This window comes from Heloderma suspectum, chromosome 5 (genome assembly GCF_057233095.1).
Source record: "Heloderma suspectum isolate Gila_16-S chromosome 5, 16-S_ref, whole genome shotgun sequence".
In the NCBI taxonomy this organism is placed as follows: domain Eukaryota; kingdom Metazoa; phylum Chordata; class Lepidosauria; order Squamata; family Helodermatidae; genus Heloderma; species Heloderma suspectum.
Window position 1 is genome coordinate 133,322,173 of NC_139462.1, and position 23,651 is coordinate 133,345,823.

General features: G+C 44.3%; 1 protein-coding gene across 1 annotated transcript in view; it reads left to right on the forward strand.

Annotated features, from left to right (window-relative positions):
- The window catches only part of EPHA5 (EPH receptor A5), a 409,399-nt gene that overhangs the window by 282,684 nt on the left and 103,064 nt on the right, over positions 1-23,651 (forward strand). Inside the window, exons 11-12 of the mRNA XM_084859796.1 lie at positions 20,975-21,042; positions 22,164-22,289. Of these exons, the coding sequence (XP_084715922.1) occupies positions 20,975-21,042; positions 22,164-22,289 (194 nt within the window). The remainder of the gene's footprint in view (positions 1-20,974; positions 21,043-22,163; positions 22,290-23,651) is intronic.

A 23,651-nucleotide genomic window follows, 5' to 3' on the forward strand; every position in this document is an offset into this window, starting at 1 on the left:
TGGGCTACCGTTCCATGAATTTGCATATAATGTGTTGTTTGGGCCTTGGAGAAAAGCAATATTGGGCTAAATGGACCAATGGTTCCATATAAGGCAACTTCCTTTGGAATTCATGGAGGCATAGAGTATCCAGCAACTACAGAAGCTGTTTGTTCTGCCTTCACTACAGTGTTGACACTCGGCTCTCTTTGTCTCCAACAACACAGTCTTTTGCTTTTCTGCAAGTGGTCATAAATAACAGCTTGGCATTCAGATGCTCTATGGTACCATCAGGCACCTGAGCCCAGTGGCAGCAGTCTTTGAAATCAAAGGTCAGGCAAGTATTAGTCACTGTGGTATTTTGGCAAACCAGTACCCATCTGTGGACATGCATTAGCTTCTGAAGCTTTAGAGATGCCTGGAGAATGTTAAATTAGTCGTGTTTTGTCCTGAACAATCAAGCTGCATTCCAGAGCTGATTTTCTTGTAAGTATTCTAAGCTCCCTCATTAAATAAGATGTCTTCTGATCAAGGTCATAGAGCGGTTGAACAAAATACCAATGATAATTTTAATCCTTTAATAATATGACTGCTCCTCTTTTAAAAAAGAAAACAACAACAGTGAATAACCCATTTTCAATTGCAAAAGAGTTGAGGATGTACTGGATTCGAATGTAGCCTGAAGCCTGAGCAGAACTGGGCCACTTCAGTCCTGTTCGGTTGTTTCCCAAGCCGAAGCAGGCTTCCCTCCAAAACCAACAGAACTCAACCTGGGCAGTCTTCCCCTTCTAATCCTAGGGCACATGTTACCAGGGGTTTCAATCACTGTGTTGGGGAGGGCGGGGGAGATGGGACCATAAGATGGCCATTCTTCCAATGCCACCAGTTCTCACTGTGAAAAAAGCCTTATACTGGTTTCAATCATTGTAACTCCCTAGCCCCTGAACCCATCCTTCTGAAACTCTGCATGGGTTTTCGCCTGGGGAAGCCTCTATGATGTGCGCCATTTTCATACAAATGGTCCAAAAAACAGACAGGGGAAGGGAAATTTGAGGACTCTCCTTCCACATGGACTGCTGCATCTGTCCTCCTGAAAATTTGCAGGTTTCTCATTTAGGGACACCTCTGTAATGTCTGTCATTTTCAGAACAGTGGTCTTTAAGGAACATAGGAGGATAAGTGCATCCTCTTTTGAGGACCCTAAACATGTCAAGGCTGCTCTTGTACTAAAAAACAGTGCAACTATAATTGTGAAATTTGGGAGGCTTGATACTCTCAGAAAGGGCAACTATCCTTGATATTTTCAACCAGTTCTGCCAAGAAATAAAAAAAGTGATTGGTAGTTCTAAAGTTTTAAAGAGAACTCTTTAAAAGAACCTCAAAATATAAATCATAGAATCATACAATAGTAGGGTTGGAAGGGGCCTACAAGGCCATCGAGTCCAATCCGCTGCTCAATGCAGGAATCCAAGTCAGAGCATCCCTGACAGATGGCTGTCCAGCCTCGTCTTGAATGCTTCCAGTGTGGGAGAGCCCACCACCTCCCTAGGTCATTGGTTCCATTGTCGTATTGCTCTAACAGCCAGGAAGTCTTTCCTGATGTTCAGCCGGAATCTGGCTTCCTGTAACTTGAACCCATTATTCCGTGTCCTGCACTCTGGGATGATCAAGAAGAGATGCTGGCCTTCCTGTCTGTGACAACCTTTCAAGTACTTGAAGAGCGCTATCATATCTCCCCTCAGTCTTCTCTTCTCAAGGCTAAACATGCCCAGTTCTTTCAGTCTCTCTTCGCAGGGCTTTGTTTCCAATCCCCTGATCATCTTTGTTGCCCTCCTCTGAACCCTCTCCCGTTTGTCTGCATCCTTCTTAAAGTGTGGTGTCCAGAACTGGACAAAGTACTCCAGATGAGGCCGTACCAGTGCTGAGTTGAGGGGAACTATTACTTCCCGGGATTTGGAAGCTATGCTTCTATTAATGCAGCCCAAAATAGCATTTACCTTTTTTGCAGCCACATCACATTGTTGACTCATATTCAGCTTGTGATCGACAACAATACCAAGATCCTTCTCGCTTGTAGTGTTGTTGAGCCACATATCCCCCATCTTGTAACTGTGCATTTGGTTTCTTTTTCCTAGGTGCAGAACTTGGCATTTATCCCTATTCAATGTCATTCTGTTGTTTTCTGCCCAGCGCTCCAGTGTATCCAGATCACTTTGAATTTTGTTTCTGTCTTCCAAAGTATTAGCTTTCCCACCCAATTTTGTGTTATCTGCAAATTTGATCAGCATTCCCTGCACCTCCACCTCCAAGTCATTAATAAAAATGTTGAAGAGCACTGGGCCCAGGACTGAGCCCTGCGGTACCACACTCGTTACCTCTCCCCAGTTCGAGAAGGTCCCATTGATAAGCTCTCTTTGAGTATGATTCTGTAGCCAACTGTGGATCCACTGGATCGTTGTTTCATCTAGCCCACATTGAGCTAGTTTGCTCATCAGGATATCATTGGGTACTTTGTCAAAAGCTTTGCTGAAGTTGAGGTATATGATGTCTACAGCATTCCCATGGTCCACAAGGGAGGTTACTTGATCAAAAAATGAGATCAGATTTGTCTGGCAGGACTTGTTCTTGACAAATCCATGTTGGGTTCGAGTCATCACTGCATTGTTTTCAAGGTGCTTCCAGATGGATTGCTTTATAATCTGCTCCAGAATTTTCCCAGGGATTGATGTCAGACTGACTGGTCTGTAGTTCCCAGGTTCCTTCTTTTTGCCCTTTTTGAAGATAGGGACAACATTAGCCCTCCTCCAGTCATCTGGCACTTCCCCCGTCCTCCATGATTTCTCAAAGAGAATAGACAGTGGTTCTGAGAGTTCTTCTGCCAGTTCCTTTATTACTCTAGGATGCAGTTCATCTGGCCCTGGAGATTTGAACTCATTCCAAGTAATTAGGTGTTCCTTGACCATATGCCTATCGATCTCAAACTGCAATCCTGCCCCTTCAGCCTGTACTTCAGCTTTGCTAGGAGGATCATAGACCCTCTTTTGGGAGAAGACTGAGCCAAAGTAGGAATTGAGCACCTCTACCTTTTCTTTGTCATCTGTTATTGTTTTGCCATCCTTATTTCATAGCTGAACAACCATTTCTTTCCTCTGCCTTTTACTATGCATGTAGCTGAAGAAAGCCTTTTTGTGGTTTTTAGCATCCCTCGCTAACCTCCGCTTGTTCTCAGCTTTAGCCTTCCTGACGCCATCCCTGCAATTCTGTGCTACCTGCCTGTACTCTTCCTTTGTTATTTGGCCTTCTTTCCACTTCCTATATGTGTCCTTTTTTGTTTTCAGGTCATCCCTAAGCTTTTTGTGAAGCCACATTGGCTTCTTCTGTTGTCTTCCACCTTTTCTTCTTGTTGGAATTGTTTGTAATTGTGCCTTGAGAATTTCCTTTTTTAAAAGCTTCCACCCATCTTGGACTCCTTTTCTCGTTAGTGTCGCTTGCCATGGGACCTTACTGACAATTGTTCTGAGTTTATTAAAATCAGCTTTCCTAAAATCCAGGGTACATGTTTGACTACACTCGGCTTTTGCTTCCCTTAGAACCAAGAAGAACTGAAGTACAACATGGTCGCTTTTCCACAGAGTTCCTGTAACTGCTACTTTATCCACTAAGTCATCTCTGTTGGTTAGGATCAAGTCAAGGATAGCCGATCCTCTAGTTCCTTCCTCTACTTTCTGTAGGAGGAAGTTATCCGCCACTCAAGTCAGGAATTTCCTGGAGGGGCCATGTTTTGCAGAATTTGTCTCCCACCAAATATCAGGGAAATTGAAGTCCCCCATTACGACTACATCATGCGTCCTTAAAACATTGGCTATTTGCTTTTCAAAAGTTTCATCTTCGTCTTCATGTAGGTTCTTGGTTGTGTGGCCAGTAGTAGACTCCGACCACCAGGTTCCTTTTATTCTTTGCTCCATTTATTTTGATCCAGATGCTCTCGATGGGGCTACCAAGCTCCTCCTCCTGTATTTCTGTGCAGATATATGTATTTTTCACATACAGTGCAACCCCACCTCCCTTTCTGTTCCTCCTGTTCTTTTTGAACAAGTTATATCCTTCAGTTGCTGTATTCCAGTCATGAGAGTCATCCCACCAAGTCTCAGTTATACCTATGAAGTCATAATTTCCCTCCTGTATTAAGAGTTCAAGTTCGTTCTGTTTGTTTCCCATACTCTGGGCATTAGTATATAGACATCGAAGACCATGTGCTTCATAGTCTGGCTTTCTTCCTACATGTTTGTGAAGACTATTATTGGGCGTTATCAGAGCTGTTCTCTCCGTTGCAGTGCATGCGCCTACGTCCATTGTTACCCCCAACATTACATCTCCCTTCCCCATAGGATTCAGTTTAAAGCCCTCCTGATGAAATTCTTCATGCTGTGGCCAAACACATTCTTCCCAGCCTTTGTGAGGTGCAACCCGTCCCTTGCCAACAGCCCATCTTCCAGGAAGTATAGCCCGTGGTCCCAGAATCCAAATCTCTCTCGTCAGCGCCACCTTCATAGCCAGGAGTATTTTTCGTTCCCTTTCTATCCCTCTTCTAACTACTGGAAGGATGGATGAGAAAACTATCTGTGCCCCAAAGTTCTTGAGTTTCCTTCCCAAAGCTTCAAAGTCTGACGAGATCTCTTCATAGCTCCGCTTGGCGGTATCATTTGTTCCCACATGGATGAGAAGAAAGGGATACCTGTCAGTAGGCTTTATGAGTGCAGGCAACCTCATGTCAAGTCTCTAATCCGTCCTCCCAGGAGACAACATACCTGGCGAGTCCACAGGTCTTTGCGACATACTTGGGTCTCGATCCCACACAGCAAGGAGTCTCCCACTACTACCACTCTTCCCTTCTTCTTGTTGTAGGCCTGGGTTTCATCGCCTCTGCTTGACTGACCTTCAGCCTCTTGCTCACTCTCATGTAGGTTCCCCTGTGATTCTTCCTCTGCAGACTGTCCTCCAGTCCCATCCGCAAGTACCTGGAATCGGTTCCACAGCTCCACTGCTTCCACTGGTGCAGAGTGGCGTCTAGTTCTTCTCCTAACTGCCACCCTTTTCCAAGAAGTATCCTCTACTCCATTTTTCTTCACCTCAGCATTTTCCACTGCCTCATCTTGCTGTTGTTCTTCAAGCTTCTGGTCTTCCCTTTGCTGCTGTAGTTCCTCCATTCTGTCCAAGAACTCTTCGTGTTCTCTTATTCCCCGGAGGGTCGACAGTTGCCGCTCCAGTCCACTTACTTTTTCTTCCAGCAGCGTGATCAACTTGCACTTGTTGCAGGTGTAGGCCATGTTGTTCTCAGGCAAGAAAACAAACATTGCACACACCTTGCAGGTCACCACCACTGGAGAGTCTTGTCCTTCCATTGCCTCTTTTCCCTTTTTGTGTCTAGCTTTGTGATTGTTCTAGACTAGTCTGTGCCTGCTCCTCTACTCAGTAGAGGTTAAAAGCAGAGTCCCACTGGTGTGGAAGTGTGTGTTACAAGACAAATAAATGAAAAAAAAGTTAGTTAAAAAATAAAATGAAAAAAATGAAAAAAAAAATGTTAGGGGCCTCCCCCTTGACCTCCCCTACCGAACTCCCCTGGCCAACTCCTGTTTGCTCCCCCTGCTCGCTTGCTCTGGTTGCTCGCTCTCTGGGAGCTTGCTTGATTCTGTAGTCCCTGGACCAGCTGGAGCAGCTTGCTCTGCTCTGCTCTGCTCAGCTGGGAGGCAGGAAACAGACTGAAGCTTCCCGCCCACTCAGCTGCTGGGAGTACTCAGGCCACATACCCCCAGTTCAGTTGAAGCTAGAGATGGCGGAGAATTTCTCCACGAATCTCCGGGAGGCCGAATGCCAACGCATTCGGCCCCCCAAAATTGGTGGTGAAATTCTCCGCCGCCCCCCCGCCCCCCTGGGATGGGACTTACCTCGTGCGAATGTCCCTCTCGGCAGCGGGTCCCAGCGGCGTTTTGGCGGGGGGGGGCGGGGGCGGCCGGTCTTCTGACCGGCTGCCGCCGCCGCCATTGCAAAATAAAAAAGTAAAGTAAAAAAAAATAGCGTTCCCTTATTTTCGCCATAGTCTACGAAAATCTTTACTAGACTAGACGTGCCAAACTAAGGAACGCAAGCCGCCATTTGCGTACGCGCTTTTTTTTTTCCCAAAGTCACCCGTGATAGGCTACGTGACGATTTACATAGCCTAACACGGCTGACTTTGGAAATCTAGCCGTGATAGGCTACGTAAATCATTACGTAGCCTATCACGGGTGTGTGTGTTTTGGGGTTTTTTTACTTTACTTTTTTTTTTGCGGCCAGGTAGACGGGGTGCTCCTCCCCGGCCTGAATTTCGGCGGCGAGGGATGGGGCGCCTCCCCCCCCGGCCTGAATTTCGGCCGGGCAAGGCAGGGCGCCTCCCCCCCCTCGCCTGAACTTCGGGGGGAGAACCGAGGCGCCTCCCCCCCACCGTGAAGCAAGCTGCGGGACCAGGTAAGTCCCTTTCGTCCATCCCTAGTTGGAGCTCTCAGAAGCACCTGGTGAACTCACAGCCACTCAGAAGGATAAAGGGCAGCCCCCTGGTCTTCCTGCAGCCCACTTACCTCTTACCCTCTGTCTCCTTTGTCTCTTCTACCACTGCAACTCCCCTGGCCAACCCCTGTTTGCTCCCGCTGGTCGCTCGCTCTGGTCGCTTGCTCTCTGGGAGCTTGTGTCCTTCTGTAGTCCCTGGAGCAGCTTGCCCTGCTCTGCTCTGCTCAGCTGGGAGGCAGGAAACAGTCTGAAGCTTCCTGCCCACTAAAGACACATAGCACAACACCACCATCCGCCACACCTATTTTTCTTACATTTGGCAGGTGTAATTAGGGGTGCACGAAAGTCCCTTACCTGTCCTCGAAGCTTTTCGCGGTGGGGGGGAGGCACTTCGCTGCTCCCCCCACAAAGTTCAGGCCGGGGGGGGAGGCTTCCCGCCTCGCCCGGCCGAAATTCAGGCCAGGGGGGAGGCTTCCTGCCTCGCCCGACCGAAATTCAGGCCGGGGAGGAGGCGCCTCGCCGCACCCGGCCGCAAACTAAAAAGTTTCAAAAAACGCCCCTGTGATAGGCTACGTGACGATTAACGTAGCCTATCACGGCTAGATCTGCAAAGTCAGCCGTGATAGGCTACGTAAATCGTCACGTAGCCTATCACGGGTGACTTTGCAGATCTAGCCATGATAGGCTACGTTAATCGTAACGTAGCCTATCACGGGGGCGTTTTTTTTTCTTTTATTGGAATGGTGGCGGCGGCGGCAGCTGGTCGAAAGACCGGCTGCCGCTCCCGCCCCGGACGAAGACCCGCCGAACCGCCGGCCGGACCCGCCGCCGGGAGGGACATTCGCCAAAGGTAAGTCCCGTCCCGGGGGGGGTGCGGGGGGCGGGGGGGGTGCAGAGAATTTCTCCCCGAAACTTGTTCGGGGGGCCGAACACGTTGGCGCTCGGCCCCCCAAAGTTTCGGGGAGAAATTCTCCGCCAACCCTAGGTTTAATCCCATCACAAGGTGATACTATGCCCACAAATGTCATCCATCTGAATTTTCTTTGCAAATTTACCAAATTCGCACCTGCCAAACCATTGAGTGAAGTGGAACATAATTGTGCACTGAAATTCACACTTTCCCAAATTTAGCACTGTACTTCACCACATCAGGGGAAAGTGCACACAAAAATCCATTCTCTACAGGGAAGTGTGCACAATTGTGAAAATAACACAGAGAAACACATATTATGGGGAAAATAGCTTGCAAAAAATTCACACATTTGCAAAAGTGCACACACAATTGCAAATGTTTGGGGCAAATGCACACAAAATGAATATATTAGAAGAAGCATGTGAGCGATTCTGTCAAAGCCCTGGTTGACTTCTGGAATGGAGAAATGGCCCGGGCGGTTGACATGATCACTCCTGAGCGTCCTCTCCCATGAAGTGGAGCCAAATGAGCCCCCTGGTTTTCCAGGGTGCTGCAGGTGATGCAATGAGTGGGACATTGACTAGAGCAACATTGGCAGGAAACTCGGAACAAGTCCAATCAAATGTGGGCTAGAGTGCATTTTAAAGTCTACCCCATGGCAATGAAGGCAGCAAAGAAATTTCACTTCTCTGCCACCATTGCGTCTGTACCGAGTCACCCAGTGGAGCTTTTCCAGGTGGTCAGAGGCCTATTGCACTCGGCCCGCAAGAGGAAAAGGTGGGCCCCTCATTTGCACAACACTTTGCAGATAAAGTCGATCGTATCCGTGTCAACTTGGATGCTATAGTTGATACAGTTCTGGTGAATGTACCTTTGGGCCCTACTTGGCCAGTTACAATGGATACTTTTCAATTTGTACAGCCTGAGGATGTGGAAAGGATTTTTAGAGAGGTGAGGCCTACCACTTGTGTGCAGGACTCTTGCCCTTCCTGGCTTATGAAAGCAGCCAGGTGGGCGGGGGCAGGGATTGGCTGAGTGGGTAAGGGTAGTGGTGAATGCCCCTTTATGGCAAGGTGTGATTCGATCTTGCCTAAAAGAGGTGGCAGTAAGGCCTTTGTTATTAAAAACAAAATAAAAAACACCTTCTCTGAAGCCCACTGTATTGGATAATTTCTGGCCTGTCTCTAATATTCCATTCTTGGGCAAGTTGCTTGAACGTGTGGTGGCTTTTCAGCTCCTGGGATTTTTGGATGATGCAGTTTATCTAGATCCATTTTAGTCTAGCTTCAGGCCTGGTTACAGGACACAGACTGCTTTCGTCATCTTAATAGACAGTCTACACTGGGAACTGGACATGGGGAGTGTGTCCCTGTTGGTTCTGCTGGTCCTCTCAGCAGCTTTTGATGCCATTAACCTCGTTATCCTTATAGGGTGTCTGAGATGGGATGGGGAGTCCCACTGTTATGTGGTGGCTCTTGTCCTTCTCAGAGAACCAATCTCAAAATGTGGCACTGGGGGATTCCTGCTTAACACTGTGGCCGCTGGCCTGTGGTGTCCCTCAGGTCCATCTTATCCCCCATGCCGTTTAATATATACATGAAACTGCTGGGAGAGATAGTCTGGTGTTTGGGGGCTCGGTGCCACCAGTATGCTGATGACACCCAACTCTGTCTCTCCATCCAAATCCAGAGAAGCTGCTCTAGTTCTAAACCTGTGCCTGATGGCAGTAATGAACTGGTTGGGGCAAACAAATTGATGCTTAATCCAGACAAATTAATTAATTAGTCAAAAGGCAGATCAGGGATAGGGATGCACCCTGTGCTTGATGGGATCACACTCCCCCTGAAGACTCAGGTGCGCAGTTTGGTGCACTCTTGGACTCTGCCTTGAACCTGGATGCCCAGGTTTCAGTGGTGGCCAGGAATGTAGTTGTGCAGCTAAGGCTAGTGCACCAACTGCACCCATTCCCAGAGATGTCTGATATGGCCATGGTCATACATGCCTTAGTTACATCCCGTTTGGCTACTGTAACACACTCTATGTGGGGCTGCCTTTGAAATCTGTTCAGAAACTTCAGCTGGTCCAGAATGATGAGGCCAGACTGTTGACTGGGCTCACGTGACTCCCTTGTTACAACAGGTACACTGACTACCAGTCTGTTTCTGAGAGAGCCAGTGTGGTGTAGCGGCGAGAGTGTTGGACTGGGAGCTGGGAGATCTGGGTTCTAGTCCCCACTCGGCCATGGAAGCTGACTGGGTGACTTTGGGCCAGTCACAGACTCTCAACGTAGCCTCCCTCACAGGATTGTTGTGAGGCTAAAATGGAGAGGAGGAGGATTATGTACGCCACCTTGGGTTCCTTAAAGAGGAAAAAAGGCGAGATATAAATGTAATTAATTAATTAATATAAATAAATTTGGAGTGGTGGTTATGACCTACAAAGCCCCCTATTGCTTGGGACCAGGCTACCTGAAAGACTGCCTTCTCCCATATGAGCCTGCCCTGGTCTTAAGATCTTCAGGAGAGGTCCTTCTTTCAGTCCCCCCACCTTCAGAGGTGTGTTTGGCAGTGACACAAAAGAGGGCCTTTTCGGTGGCCACTCCCAGGCTGTGGAACTCCCTCCAAGGGAGGCAAAGTTTGCTCCCTCTCTGCTGTCCCTCTGCCAACAGGCAAAGACCTCTTTATTCAAGCAGGCCTTTGGCATGTAAATGGGTCTGTTGGGTTGGATGTTGTTTTTATTCTGTTATTGTTGTGTTTTTAATTGTGTTTTAATGCATTCGTTCTATTATTGTTTTAATCTGGTCTGAACATTTTATTTTATTTGACTAATAGCCATTACAAGCAACATAATGTAAAAACATCATGTAATAACAGAACATAACAAAATCAAGTTAACAAATCATCTGCACAGTCCACTGCAATAGCATTCAGAGTGATTGCATGAATATTTTTTGCAGCCTTAGCAAACAAAGCTGTTTTGTGTGTAACGTAAGGGTCACAGTCTGACAGTAACCAACAAATCTTCGCATAGATACTTTTACCCTCTAAAGATTCTAAAATCTGTCCCAGGAATCTCTCCCTGGGGTTTATTGTTTTAATCAAGTTTTATTTATGATTGTAAGCTGCCTTGAATACCACTTTTCTTGGTAGAAAGGCAGGGTACAACTCGATAGATAGATAGATAGATAGATAGATAGATAGATAGATAGATAGATAGACAGACAGACAGACAGACAGACAGACAGACTTTATAAATAAATAAATACAAATGCATACAAACTCCTGTGCGGACTTTTAAAAATAAAATTGGTCAATTTATGCAGAACTGGGCCAAGCCACGCTTAAGTTTAGAAAAATGAGAAACTTAATGGAACCAAAACTGACAGATTTTCCCATCCCTATATCTCAGTGAAAAGATAGTAATGGTGGAGAAATTTGCCGGAAAGGCAGCTGGTCCACCACCTCCCTTCTCCCATTTTTAGTAAACCTTCAGTAATAACAAAACAGAGTATTTTGGGTGTGTATGTGCTTATGTGAATCAGAAAAGGGTGTGATGGTTATTTTTCTCCCAGTCTTTGAAAGCTGGCAGTCACAGTTTGTTCACATAACAAGTATTTTAAACTCTCAGAATCCTTTCTGAGCTCCAGCTCAGAAAATACCGGGTATGCACCTGCTGTGGTTTATGGAAGACCATGTGTGCTGTTTCTCATGCTTAGGAACAGTAATTTTAAATATTTGTATAGGCTACAAACAGCCCATGGAGTGAATCCATCAGCAATAGAACATTTGCAGTCCTGCATCTATGTGGGGAGCAAAATATATTGGTTTGACATGCATGAAAACTTCGCCCAGTACTTAGGGTCAGAAGAAGCTGGGAGGGCTGGACTGAGAAGGGAGAGCTGAATGGGAAGAGATTCCAGGAAGCTGGGAAGGAAAGGGGCAAACTGTCCAGAGGCAGTTTGGCTGAGGGAAGAGAGCAGAGTGGGTCTTCAACTGAGAAATAGGAGCCTGAGGAATGGGGAATGGCAGGAGATAATGTCTTGAGGTCAGCAGGGACATTGAGGAAAGGAGGGGTTAGTGAAAAGGGAGGCACAGAGCTAACACCAGGTCAGGCAGTGTGCTACTTTTGGAAGAGGTAGTGGGATGGGGGGAGTTGGGAAAGGCACAGAAACATTACTCAACTAACTATAGCTAGACCATACAAAGCTGGTACTGAAGCGGGGGGGGGGGGGCATTTATCTCAAAGAACATGTCTTCTAGGCAGCCCTGAGGCAGGACACCTCCTTTCTGGGATTTTAACTGCTACTCATTTCCCACTCCACTCTGGTTTCTGTTTTTCAGCCTTGGGGAAATTACGATTTCTTAGCCTTTGTATTCTGGATTAGTTAAATTGTGAACTTGTGCCCAGCCCTTGGGTAACTAAGTAATGCATAACATGAAAGGGGCAAAATTGGATCAGATCTTCTGCCTTAAAATCTGTATTAGCAGCATGTGCTAAAACTTAAAGTAGTCTACTCTTCCTAATATAAGAGGCAGCAGAGACGTTGTTGTGTTTGTATTAGCTAATGCTTTTGTTACCCCTGCTTGCTCAGGACACAGACTCACCTGAACCTTACTTGTCTGAATACTACTGTCCGAATCTTTTCCCTTCCGTGGCCCTGTCTTTATTTTGCTAGATAGCATGCTGCATCACAGCTTTTTCATAAAAGGAGTTTTCATTGTCTTTCACAAAGGGCAATTTATAGGCTAACTATTGAATGCTGTTCCATAGAGGGGAGGGGTAGAGGAGGACTGAGATGTCAGCAAGCCAAAAGAAGCTGGAAATTGGACGGGGGGGGGGAGCAAGTTATAACTTTTCCTTCCTTGTGATCTCTCTGAAAATTAGGGATGTGTGAAGCTGGGAATTCTGTTCCATTTAAGCCCAATGGGATTCTGTAGCATTTCTGGTCTGGTAAGCAGCAGCAGACTGTAGCGGATTGTTTTGTGCAATTTTTTTTTTAGGTTCTGCCATTTGCACAAATGGTGATTTGCACAAATTTTGGGGGGGATATTGACATTTGCACAAATGGTGTTATAAGTTGTTTAAAATATGTTTTTATTGGCAATCTTGTGTAAATGTGCACGATTGGAAGTCCAGCTGTCCACTGTGTAGCCCCGCACAGTCATATTCCCCTCTTGTAAATATCCTTGTCAGTTTCATCCTCCCTACAAACTACTTTGTTTAGCCCAGCAGAGCCATATTCCACACTTTTTTAAAAAAACAAACCTTTTCTATTTCATCCTCCACTTCTGCACTTCCCTGAGCAAAGGGGCGGGATGGGGGGAATTGGGAAAATATTTGACAGGTATGGAATATGGCTCTGCTGGGCTAAATGAAGTAGCGTGTGGAGAGTATGAAACTGACAAGGATACGACAAGAGGGGAATATGGCTCTGCTGGGCTACAGAGCAGATGGGCGGACTTGCAATTGTGAAAAATTATGACACCATTTGCACAAATTTCAAGATGCCCCCCCCCTTTGTTGGCAACCATTTCTGCCATTTTTTTGAATGGAATCAATGTATTGGCTCAACTTGCTACAGATCGAGTTGATGTCAGTGGGTGGGAAACAGAACAAACCCTGCAGGGCTGTACTATAAATATTGGTCAAGTTTGCACCCTCCAAACGGAATTCTCATACATCCCTACTGAAAATACATTGAAGGGAGAAGATTAGAGTCATTATTATCAGGGTGAATCCAAAAAGAAGGTAGGAAGAGCAGGTGTTCCTCACCGCCAGCAAGGCTTTACTGGGCAAAGATTGCTGGTGCAGAGATGGGCAGTCATTCAGGCTGGCTTTCTGTACTCGGTGAATGTTGGGCTCCCAGAGGAATAGTCTTCGAAAGACAAATGCTAACAAAAGACTACAATGGGAACTAGAAGGAGGACTTCCAGGTACACAGGAGCGGAGGACGGATGACTATGCTGCTTGACAGAGGGGGATACTTAAGCTCTAGATGGGTGTTTGGGTACTAATTGGAAGGTCACTCAAGAACTTAGGGCTTTCAATAGCCAGTTGATAAGTGATGTGGTATTCTCTCGATTGAATTAAGACATGGGAGATGTGGCTTTATTTCTCCCAAGAGCTCCCTCGCCAGAATATATAGAATGCTGTGGCATTCTTTTTTCAATTTCAGTAGAGGGTGTCAATGGCACTGACAACATGCATCCTGTCTTAATTTGTGTCGTCATTGCCTGCTAACATTTCAGAGAAGATTTAGACTTTTGAGCCATGGTGATAAGTGTGGGGACCCGAAATGGAGGCCAAATGGTGCTGTTTGGCAAGATTTTCTTAACAAGTTAACAGTGTTTGTGACTTGAGTTATGATTCATTTTGTGTGGCATTCCAAGAATTGTTCCTCACCAACAATTCAAGTGGTGTGACTCTTCCAGCTGAAAACACCACCAGCTTCTGTTTTGGGTACCCGCCATCACATGAGCTTATTCTGGGTTCAGCACCATAATAAGTTCTTAAGCCAGAACTTGGCCATTTAAAATGCAGATTTTAAATGATAAATGATAATGGATTTCTGTTGGTACCTCCTGCTTTGTGGCATGTTCCCAGCTCCCATTAGAGTCTTAAGGTATACAGAAGCATAGAATACAATGTACCAACCACTCGGAATAATTTGCGTAGTGTGGTATGGCTGCTTAGATTGTTAATTGGGAAACTGTAAATTCAGACCTCACCTCAGGCAAATCAAACCTCTCAATTCAGTTCTATGTAATCTTTGGTAAGCCACTATCATCTCACCCAGCCTTCCGCCTGCAACCTGGGAATAATAATGCTGACCTAATTTGTGAGGCTATTGTAATGATCACTAAAATCAGGGCCAGCATTAGGGCTCAGCATCCTTGGGCAGCTGCCGTAGAGAGGGTGGTAGATTGGGAGCTGCCCAATAGGTAGTAAACTATCCCACCAGGAAGAAGGGTGTGCTAAACCAATCTCTCTCTCTCTCTCTCTCTCTCTCTCTCTGGTGTTCTAGTTTTCTGCATTCAGTGAGGGTGTTTTTCTATTTTATTTGTTTGTTTATTTAAATGTGGTAGACCATTGAGATGGCCAGAGCAGTGGCTTTTTTTACAAAAAAATACTTTTCTGAATTGTAAACTCATCTTATAAGCACATCTCTAAAGAGCTCACAGCCATCGACTGACTGGAGCCCTTTATCTTCCATTACCCTACTATATGAATCATCTTCTAGTGTAGTCTTGTAAAATCAGTTACAATGAGTTGTCTGCGCAGCTCATGCCCTCCCTTTACCAATAAGATTTGTCATCCTCCCATTTTCTCTCTTATAAATTTGTTGGAGGAACACTTTACTGCCTCAGTTTTACGAGGCATGTGATAAATATTTCACTGGGTGATTGTCAGTGTGAAGTAGGTTTTCTACTAGATAAAATGCCACAAGGATATTTAGAATGGAAATGTCGCTCTTCTGTTCTACATTTATTGAAAAACATTGCCCTGTGACCCAGGCTTCATTTTTTCCCCAGTGTGATGTGAATAAGAGACATAAATTTGCAGGGGAGAAATAGTTTCCAAGGTATGGAAATGATCAAGCAAAATACAAGTCCACATCTGTTGTATTTATATCAGCCAAATAACTCATTCAGTTTCTTTAGATCAGAGGTAGATAAACCAAGCCTTAAATGCTCTATATTTTCCACAATAACTGATATAGTAGTAATAGCTTGCCATTTGGTAATACAGCAATAGACGTGACTGCTCACTTTTAGGAAAATTATATTTCCTAAAGGGTGCATAAAACAAATATGCTTGTCATCCCCCTTTACATTTTAGTTCTTACCACAGTAAATATTATAAATGGATGAATGTGTTAACCCTTCTATGCCCTAAAAAGCAGATTACTAATCAAATGTCAGGGTCAATAAAACCCTATTATGTCATAGCTTTAAAGAGAGAGAGAGAGAGAGAGAGAGAGAGAGCTGTATTCAATAATGACTCCAGTTTAATGGAGAAATACAACATATTAAAGACAATAATCTTTAATAATTGTTTACATTATTTGGTCTGTAATAGCACCCCTTAATATGCATAGGTTCTCACAGACCCTAGATTTCCTACTTGGAAACATGGTCACTTTCCCCCAGAGTTCCTGTAACTGCTACTTTATCCAGTAAGTCATCTCTGTCGGTAAGGATCAAGTCAAGGACAGCTGATCCTCTAGTTCCTTCCTCTACTTTCTGTAGAAGGAAGTTATCCGCCACACAAGTCAGGAATTTCCTGGAGGGGCCATGTTTTGCAGAATTTGTCTCCCAACAAATATCGGGGAAATTTAAGTCCCCCATTACTACTACATCATGCCTCCTTAAAACATTGGCTATTTGCTTTTTCAAAAGTTTCATCCTCGTCTTCTCCTTGGTTGTGTGGCCAGTAGTAGACTCCGACCACCAGGTTCCTTTTATTCTTTGCTCCATTTATTTTGATCCAGATGCTTTCAGTGGGGCTATCAAGCTCCTCCTCCTGTATTTCTGTGCAGATATATGTATTTTTCACATACAGTGCAACCCCACCTCCCTTTCTGTTCCTCCTGTTCTTTTTGAACAAGTTATATCCTTCAGTTGCTGTATTCCAGTCATGAGAGTCATCCCACCAAGTCTCAGTTATACCTATCAAGTCATAATTTCCCTCTTGTATTAAGAGTTCCCCCTTCATGGATCACTGCCTTGTTGTGGCGAAGGGGCTTGTGTAACTCAGTGAAGCCATAAGCTATGCCATGCAGGGCCACCCAAGACGGACAGGTCATGGCAGAGAGTTCTGACAAAATGTGGTCCACTGGAGAAGGAAATGGCAACCCACTCCAGTATTCTTGCCAAGAAAACCCCATGGAACGTAACACAAGGCTAAAAGAGATGACACCGGAAGATGAGCCCCTCAGGTCGGAAGGTGTCCAGTATACTATTGGGGAAGAGCAGAGGGTATTTCCAAGTAGCTCCAGAAAGAGTGAAGCGGCTGGGCCAAAGCCGAAAGGACACTCAGCTGTGGATGTGTCTGGTGGTGAAAAGAAAATCCGATGCTGTAAAGAACAATATTGTTTAGGAACCTGGAATGTCAGATCAATGAATCAAGGTAAATTGGAGGTGGTCAAACATGAGATGGCAAGATTGAACATCGACATCTTGGGAATCAGCAAACTAAAATGGACAGGCATGGGCGAATTTAATTCAGGTGACCATCATATCTGCTATTGTGGGCAAGAATCCCTTAGAAGAAATGGAGTAGCACTCAGTCAACAAAAGGGTGGGAAAATCAGTACTGGGGTACAATCTTAAAAACGATAGAATGATCTCAGTACGAATCCAAGGCAAACTATTCAACATCACAGTAATTCAAGTCTATGCCCCAACCACTGAGGCCGAAGAAGCTGAGGTTGATCGGTTCTATGAAGACCTACAACACCTTCTAGAACTAACACCAAAAAAAGATGTCCTCTTCATCATAGGGGATTGGAATGCTAAAGTAGGAAGTCAAGAAATCACCGGGATAACAGGCAAGCATGGCCTTGGTGTACAAAATGAAGCAGGACAAAGGCTAATAGAGTTTTGCCAAGAGAACACGCTGATCATAGCAAACACTCTTTTCCAACATCACAAGAGACGACTCTACACATGGACATCACCAGATGGTCAATATCGAAATCAGATTGATTATGTCCTTTGCAGCCAAAGATGGAGAAACTCTATACAGTCAGTAAAAACAAGACCTGGAGCTGACTGTAGCTCAGATCATGAGCTTCTTGTTGCAAAATTTCGGCTTAAATTGAAGAACGTAGGGAAAACCACTAAACCATTCAGGTATGACCTAAATCATATCCCTTATGAATACACAGTGGAGGTGAGGAATAGATTTCAGGGATTAGACCTGATAGACAGAGTGCCTGAGGAACTATGGACGGAGGTCTGTAACATTGTTCAGGAGGCAGCAACGAAATCCATCTCAAAGAAAAAGAAATGCAAGAAAGCCAAGTGGCCGTCTGATGAGGCTTTACAAGTAGCTGAGGAAAGAAAGGAAGCGAAAAGCAAGGGAGAAAGGGGAAGATATATCCAACTGAATGCAGAGTTCCAGAGAATAGCAAGGAGAGACAAGAAGGCCTTCTTAAATGAACAATGCAAAGAAATCGAGGAAAACAACAGAATGGGAAAGACTAGAGATCTCTTCAAGAAAATCGGAGATCTCAAGGGAACGTTTTGTGCAAAGACTGGCATGATAAAGGACAAAGAAGGCAGGGACCTAACAGAAGCAGATGAGATTAAGAAGAGGTGGAAAGAATACACAGAAGAACTATACAGGAATGATCTTAATGTCCCTGATAGCCATGATAGTGCGGTCACTGAACTTGAGCCGGACATCCTAGAAAGTGAAGTCAAGTGGGCCTTAGGAAGCATTACTAACAACAAAGCTAGTGGAGATGACAGTATTCCAGCTGAGCTATTTAAAATCCTAAAAGATGATGCTGTTGAAGTGCTGCATTCAATATGCCAACAAATTTGGAACACTCCACAATGGCCACAAGACTGGAAAAGGTCAGTTTACATTCCAGTTCCAAAGAAGGGCAACGCCAAAGAGTGTTCAGACTACCGCACAATTGCGCTCATTTCACATGCCAGCGAGGTGATGCTCAAAATCCTACAAGCTAGGCTTCAGCAGTATGCGAACCGAGAACTACCGGAAGTACAAGCTGGGTTTCGAAGAGGCAGAGAAACTAGAGATCAAATCGCCAACATTCGCTGCATCATGGAGAAAGCAAGAGAATTCCAGAAAAACGTCTGTTTCTGCTTCATTGACTACGCTAAAGCCTTTGATTGTGTGGATCACAACGAACTGTGGCAAATTCTTAAAGTGGTGGGAGTACCAGACCACCTTACCTGTCTCCTGAGAAACCTGTACGAGGGTCAAGAAGCAACAGTAAGAACCAGAGATGGAACAACTGATTGGTTCAAAATTGGGAAAGGAGTACGACAAGGCTGCATATTGTCACCCTGCTTATTTAACTTATATGCAGAGTACATCATGAGAAATGCCGGGTTGGATGAATCAGAGGTCGGAATTAAGATTGCTGGGAGAATTATCAACAACCTCCGATATGCAGACGATACCACCCTAATGGCAGAAAGTGAAGAGGATCTCAAGTGCCTCTTGTTGAGGGTGAAAGAGGAGAGTGCAAAAGCTGGTTTGAAACTCAACATTAAAAACACGAAGATCATGGCATCTGGCCCCATCACTTCCTGGCATATAGAAGGGGAAGAAATGGAAGCAGTGACAGATTTTACTTTCTTGGGCTCCAAGATCACGGCAGACGGTGACTGTAGCCATGAAATTAAAAGACGCTTGCTCCTTGGGAGGAAAGCTATGGCCAACCTAGGCAGCATAGTAAGAAGCAGAGACATCACCTTGCCCACAAAGGTCCGTCTAATCAAAGCTATGGTTTTCCCAGTAGTAATGTATGGCTGTGAGAGCTGGACTATAAGGAAGGCTGAGCGCCGAAGAATTGATGCTTTCGAACTGTGGTGCTGTAGAAGACTCTTACGAGTCCCCTGGACTGCAAGGAGGTCAAATCAGTCCATCCTAAAGGAAATCAACCCTGAGTGCTCATTGGAAGGACAGATACTGAAGCTGAAGCTCCAATATTTTGGCCACCTAATGCAAAGAGAAAACTCTCTGGAAAAGACCCTGATGCTGGGAAAGACTGAAGGCAAAAGGAGAAGGGGACGGCAGAGGATGAGATGGCTAGATAGCATCACCGATGCAATGAATATGAACTTGAGCACACTCCGGGATAGAGCGCAGGACAGGAAGGCCTGGCGTGCTATGGTCCATGGGGTCACGAAGAGTCGGACACGACTGAACGACTGAACAACAACAAATTAAGAGTTCAAGTTCGTTCTGTTTGTTTCCCATATTCTGGGCATTAGTATATAGACATAGAAGACCATGTGCTTCATAGTCTGGCTTTCTTTCTACATGTTTGTGAAGGCTATTATTGGGCACTATTAGAGCTGTTCTCTCAGATGCGGTGCATGAGCCATCGTCCATTGTTACCCCCAACATTACATCTCCCTTCCCCGTAGGATTCAGTTTAAAGCCCTCCTGATGAAGTTCTTCATGCTGTGGCCAAACACATTCTTCCCAGCCTTTGTGAGGTGCAACCTGTCCCTTGCCAACAGCCCATCTTCCAGGAAGTATAGGCCGTGGTCCCAGAATCCAAATCTCTCTCGTCGGCACCACCTTCGTAGCCAGTCATTCACCTGGAGTATTTTTCATTCCGTTTCTATCCCTCTTCTAACTACTGGAAGGATGGATGAGAAAACTATCTGTGCCCCAAAGTTCTTGAGTTTCCTTCCCAAAGCTTCAAAGTCTGACGTGATTTCTTCATAGCTCCGCTTCACGGTATCATTTGTTCCCACATGGATGAGAAGAAAGGGATACCTGTCAGTGGGCTTTATGAGTGCAGGCAACCTTTCAGTCACGTCTCTAATCCATCCTCCCGGGAGACAACGTACCTGGCGAGTCCACTACTCCTTTAGTGAAACCCTCAAATTAAACCCAAGTGGGAGTGTGTGTGTGTGTGTGTAAATATCACAGTACAAGGGATACCCTTTTCTAATGATAGGCTAATACATGGAATATGAAGTGACACTTGAAGTTAGGAGGGGAAAGTTTTACATTAAAAAAAAACAAAACACCTTTGGATATTTGAGGTCAGTTATGACCCGAAATCCCTAACTGGGTGAAGAGGATTAAATAAAAATTATCCTGTTGCTCCAAAATAGATACTTGGAAATAATGTTGCTAATTAAGGCTCAATAATAGCATATAACAAGTTTGAGAAGTTTCAGAATATCCCATTACTACAAAACAGAGATTTTGTTCTAATATATTTCTAGTCAGTGTGAGAGGAAACAAGTCTCTGGCCCTTTGCCCTGCCTTCTCCTCAACTTTCCCCAGCGAGGAAGTAAAATATGGCGATACTGGATCCAGAGCCAGCTCCAGAAGGTGTCAAGGCTGGGAGTTCCTGGGACCCCAGAAGGGACAAACTATCCCAACAGCACCTCTGCTATCATTTTGCATGGAGCATCTGAGAAGGTCCGAGGCAGCATGAGAGAATTTTTGGTTCTTTGCCTCATCCCATTTCAGGAGACCCATTGAGAGTGCCCTGTCAGAGGGCATTCAAAGCTGCCACTGCTGGGATTTCCCTGACCGAATTTCTTTATCTGGATTGAAAAGGGCATCTGGATAGCAGGTCTTCCAAGGCCCCAAGAACAAATAATCTCAGTGTTTTAACAAGTCACAGTTTACCTGGGTGAGGATGGGAGAAGACACATTCAGGTCTAAGGCTCATTTCCCATTTGTATCCGGTAGCAAAACGTTGGTACAAACAGGGAATCTTTCCATTCCTTATTTGAGAATCTGTGTATTGTCTGATGGTACAGATGAGATCTTTCCTTCTTATACCATGCCTTAAACCTTGTTCCGTGACAGGCGATGTGGCTACAGCAAAGCTAAGCAAGACCCTGAAGAAGAAAAGATGCATTTTCATAACGGCCACAGTGAGTTAAGTTCAGATAATATGGTAGTGAACTGCACTGCTGAAGCTTTCTAGTATTTGGGGCGGGGGTGTCTTTATATTGTATAGTATATAGTACCATATTCATTTTGTGTACATTAGGAATGGACAGAACCACTGGGCTCAGCTCTTCTGACTTTTTCCAGTGAGAGGAATGATTTCATTCCACTTTGCCCAAAGTCCAGAATGAATCATGGCCTTCTGCAGTTCACTCCACTTTAGTAAGGAGAAGAAAAATGCAAAGGGGTGTGCGTGCATGTGTGTGTATCTCTCTCCCCCCCCCCTCTCTCTCTCTATATATATATATATATACACACACACACACACACACACACACACATATATGACTGACACTGTGGGGTTTCATAGCTTCTTTTAGTTTTATCTCATCTCGCTCATCAGATCAGCTAGAACTGCAGCCGTTTTGCCTGTGCTAAAAAAATGTGCGCAGGCATATCTGTACACTAAGGCTACAACTCGATTAAAGACTTTTTAAATGATTAGTGGTATGAGCTTTAGTTGATTAATCTATCAATCAAATTTACATACATTTGCATATGGGTAAAAAGAATATTTCTGAAGCAAGAAGCATACTTTCTGTGTTTCTAGATTGCACACACACATGTCATAATGTTAGAAAAGACATTCCCTTCTATGAGAGAGAGAGAGAGAGAAAGAGAGAGAAAGGGAGATGGGGGAATGCCTCTCTTAAAATGCTGCTTGCCATTTCCAGTTTTTATAAGTACGTGTATTGGAGGATATTAGTTATTGAGCAGTTTAGAAATGTAAATTAAAAATATTTTTTCATTACAAAAAATTCTGCTGCCCAATTAATTGTGGTACCCTTTTCAGTTAATTAAAAGTGTTTTAATCAATTAATGTGAGTAACTGATTAAATATCACAGCCCTAGTATACATCAAATGCTTCTTAGGTAGCGTATAAAAATATATTTGTGACAATGATAGGCAGTAGTCGCAAAGTCATTTTCATAATTAGTAAGATATATTTCCCTTTATACCTTTGTTCCAGCTAGTTCAGGTGACAGTCCTTTTATGCTTATCCATCTGTACTTGTAATATCTTAAACTCTAATTTTATGTACAGTTAAACTACCAGGCGTGAGGACATATATCGATCCACATACCTATGAAGACCCCAATCAAGCTGTCCATGAGTTTGCCAAAGAAATAGAAGCCTCGTGTATATCAATCGAAAGAGTTATTGGAGCTGGTAAGAAGATCCAGATGCCACACATTTTCTCTCTTTCATTGGCACTGTGATGGTGGTAGGAGTAATTTAAGGAACATTGAGTGCAAAGAAAGCCCAATAATTGAATTGGGAAAAGGCAATTCTGTCACTGAAAAAACTGCTAATGTTTAAGAGAGCAGAATTAAGTTTTAAGAAGATGCTGTGGTTCATTTTAGAAACATTTGCATGGTGATGAAAGGCTTGATATTACTGTGACATGGATCATTGCAAAGATTACTGTTTTTGATATATAGGCATGGTGCCATGCAGTTTCCATTTGTAAACAGCTTAGTAGGGTCACTTCTGGATTAAGTGGTTGAATGCATTCCTGTGTTCATGTACTGTCTCTGTTAGACATTCAAAAATACATATTAACGGTTTCTAAACTATTTACAAAATTAACTCTGGTGTCTTTTGTGGAAAAAATTAGAGAGCATCTGGAGAATAGATATAGACCTCAATGACTTCTCAAAATGTCCTTTACGATGAAGGTTGGGGCAAGGTTGCTCCTATTCATTTCGGTGGAGCTTGAACTAATCCCAGTGAAACACCTACAGCATAGTCTCCAGTAGGAAGTAGTCCTTTGCTCCTCTGCTTCCTTTCATTTCTAGGGATGAGCAGAGGTCTGTTCTTCTGCATCCGTATTGTTACGTGGCTTGATTCTGCCCTTATTTAACTATTTCTTCCTATTTAACTTGGAGAGTTTCTAAAATTAATTGTCGACCTTTGCACTTTCACAGTTTTTAGTTTGTGTCTTTTCCCCCCTTACAGGCTCTCAATATGCATCAGTGCATTGATTAAGCTGCCCAAAGAACTTTATGTTATAGGGCAGCATACAAATGTCACAAATAAATAAATAACTACATCAAAACAGCTTGCAAGTGATTGCATTATAGCATCAGAATTCCTTTTCTTTCACTGTTATTTAATCAATGCATATGCCCACTGACTAGATCACAACACAAAAAGGAACCTGGCTGCAGCTGTGTGTTCACATTAGGATTCCTGTTTCATAGTATTTTAATGCAGTTGGATCTGTGCTCATAACCTATAAGGAAAAAGGGAAATGAATGGAAAACTAACAAACTGTCCATGCACAGTGGTCTGGTCAAAGTCTGGAAGTAATAATAATAATAAAATCACAAAAACATGATGGGTCACTAATATATTGGTGTTAGTCTACAAACAAAGTCAGTTTATTTGGAATCTCAAAATCTGGAGAGAAATTAGGATGGAGAAAAATTATTAGCCATCCCTATCCTTTTTAATGGACTTGCATAGGAAAATTGCCCACTGAATCGTGCCTCTTTGTACATCCAGTAAAAAGAGTCTCTTTGGAATTAT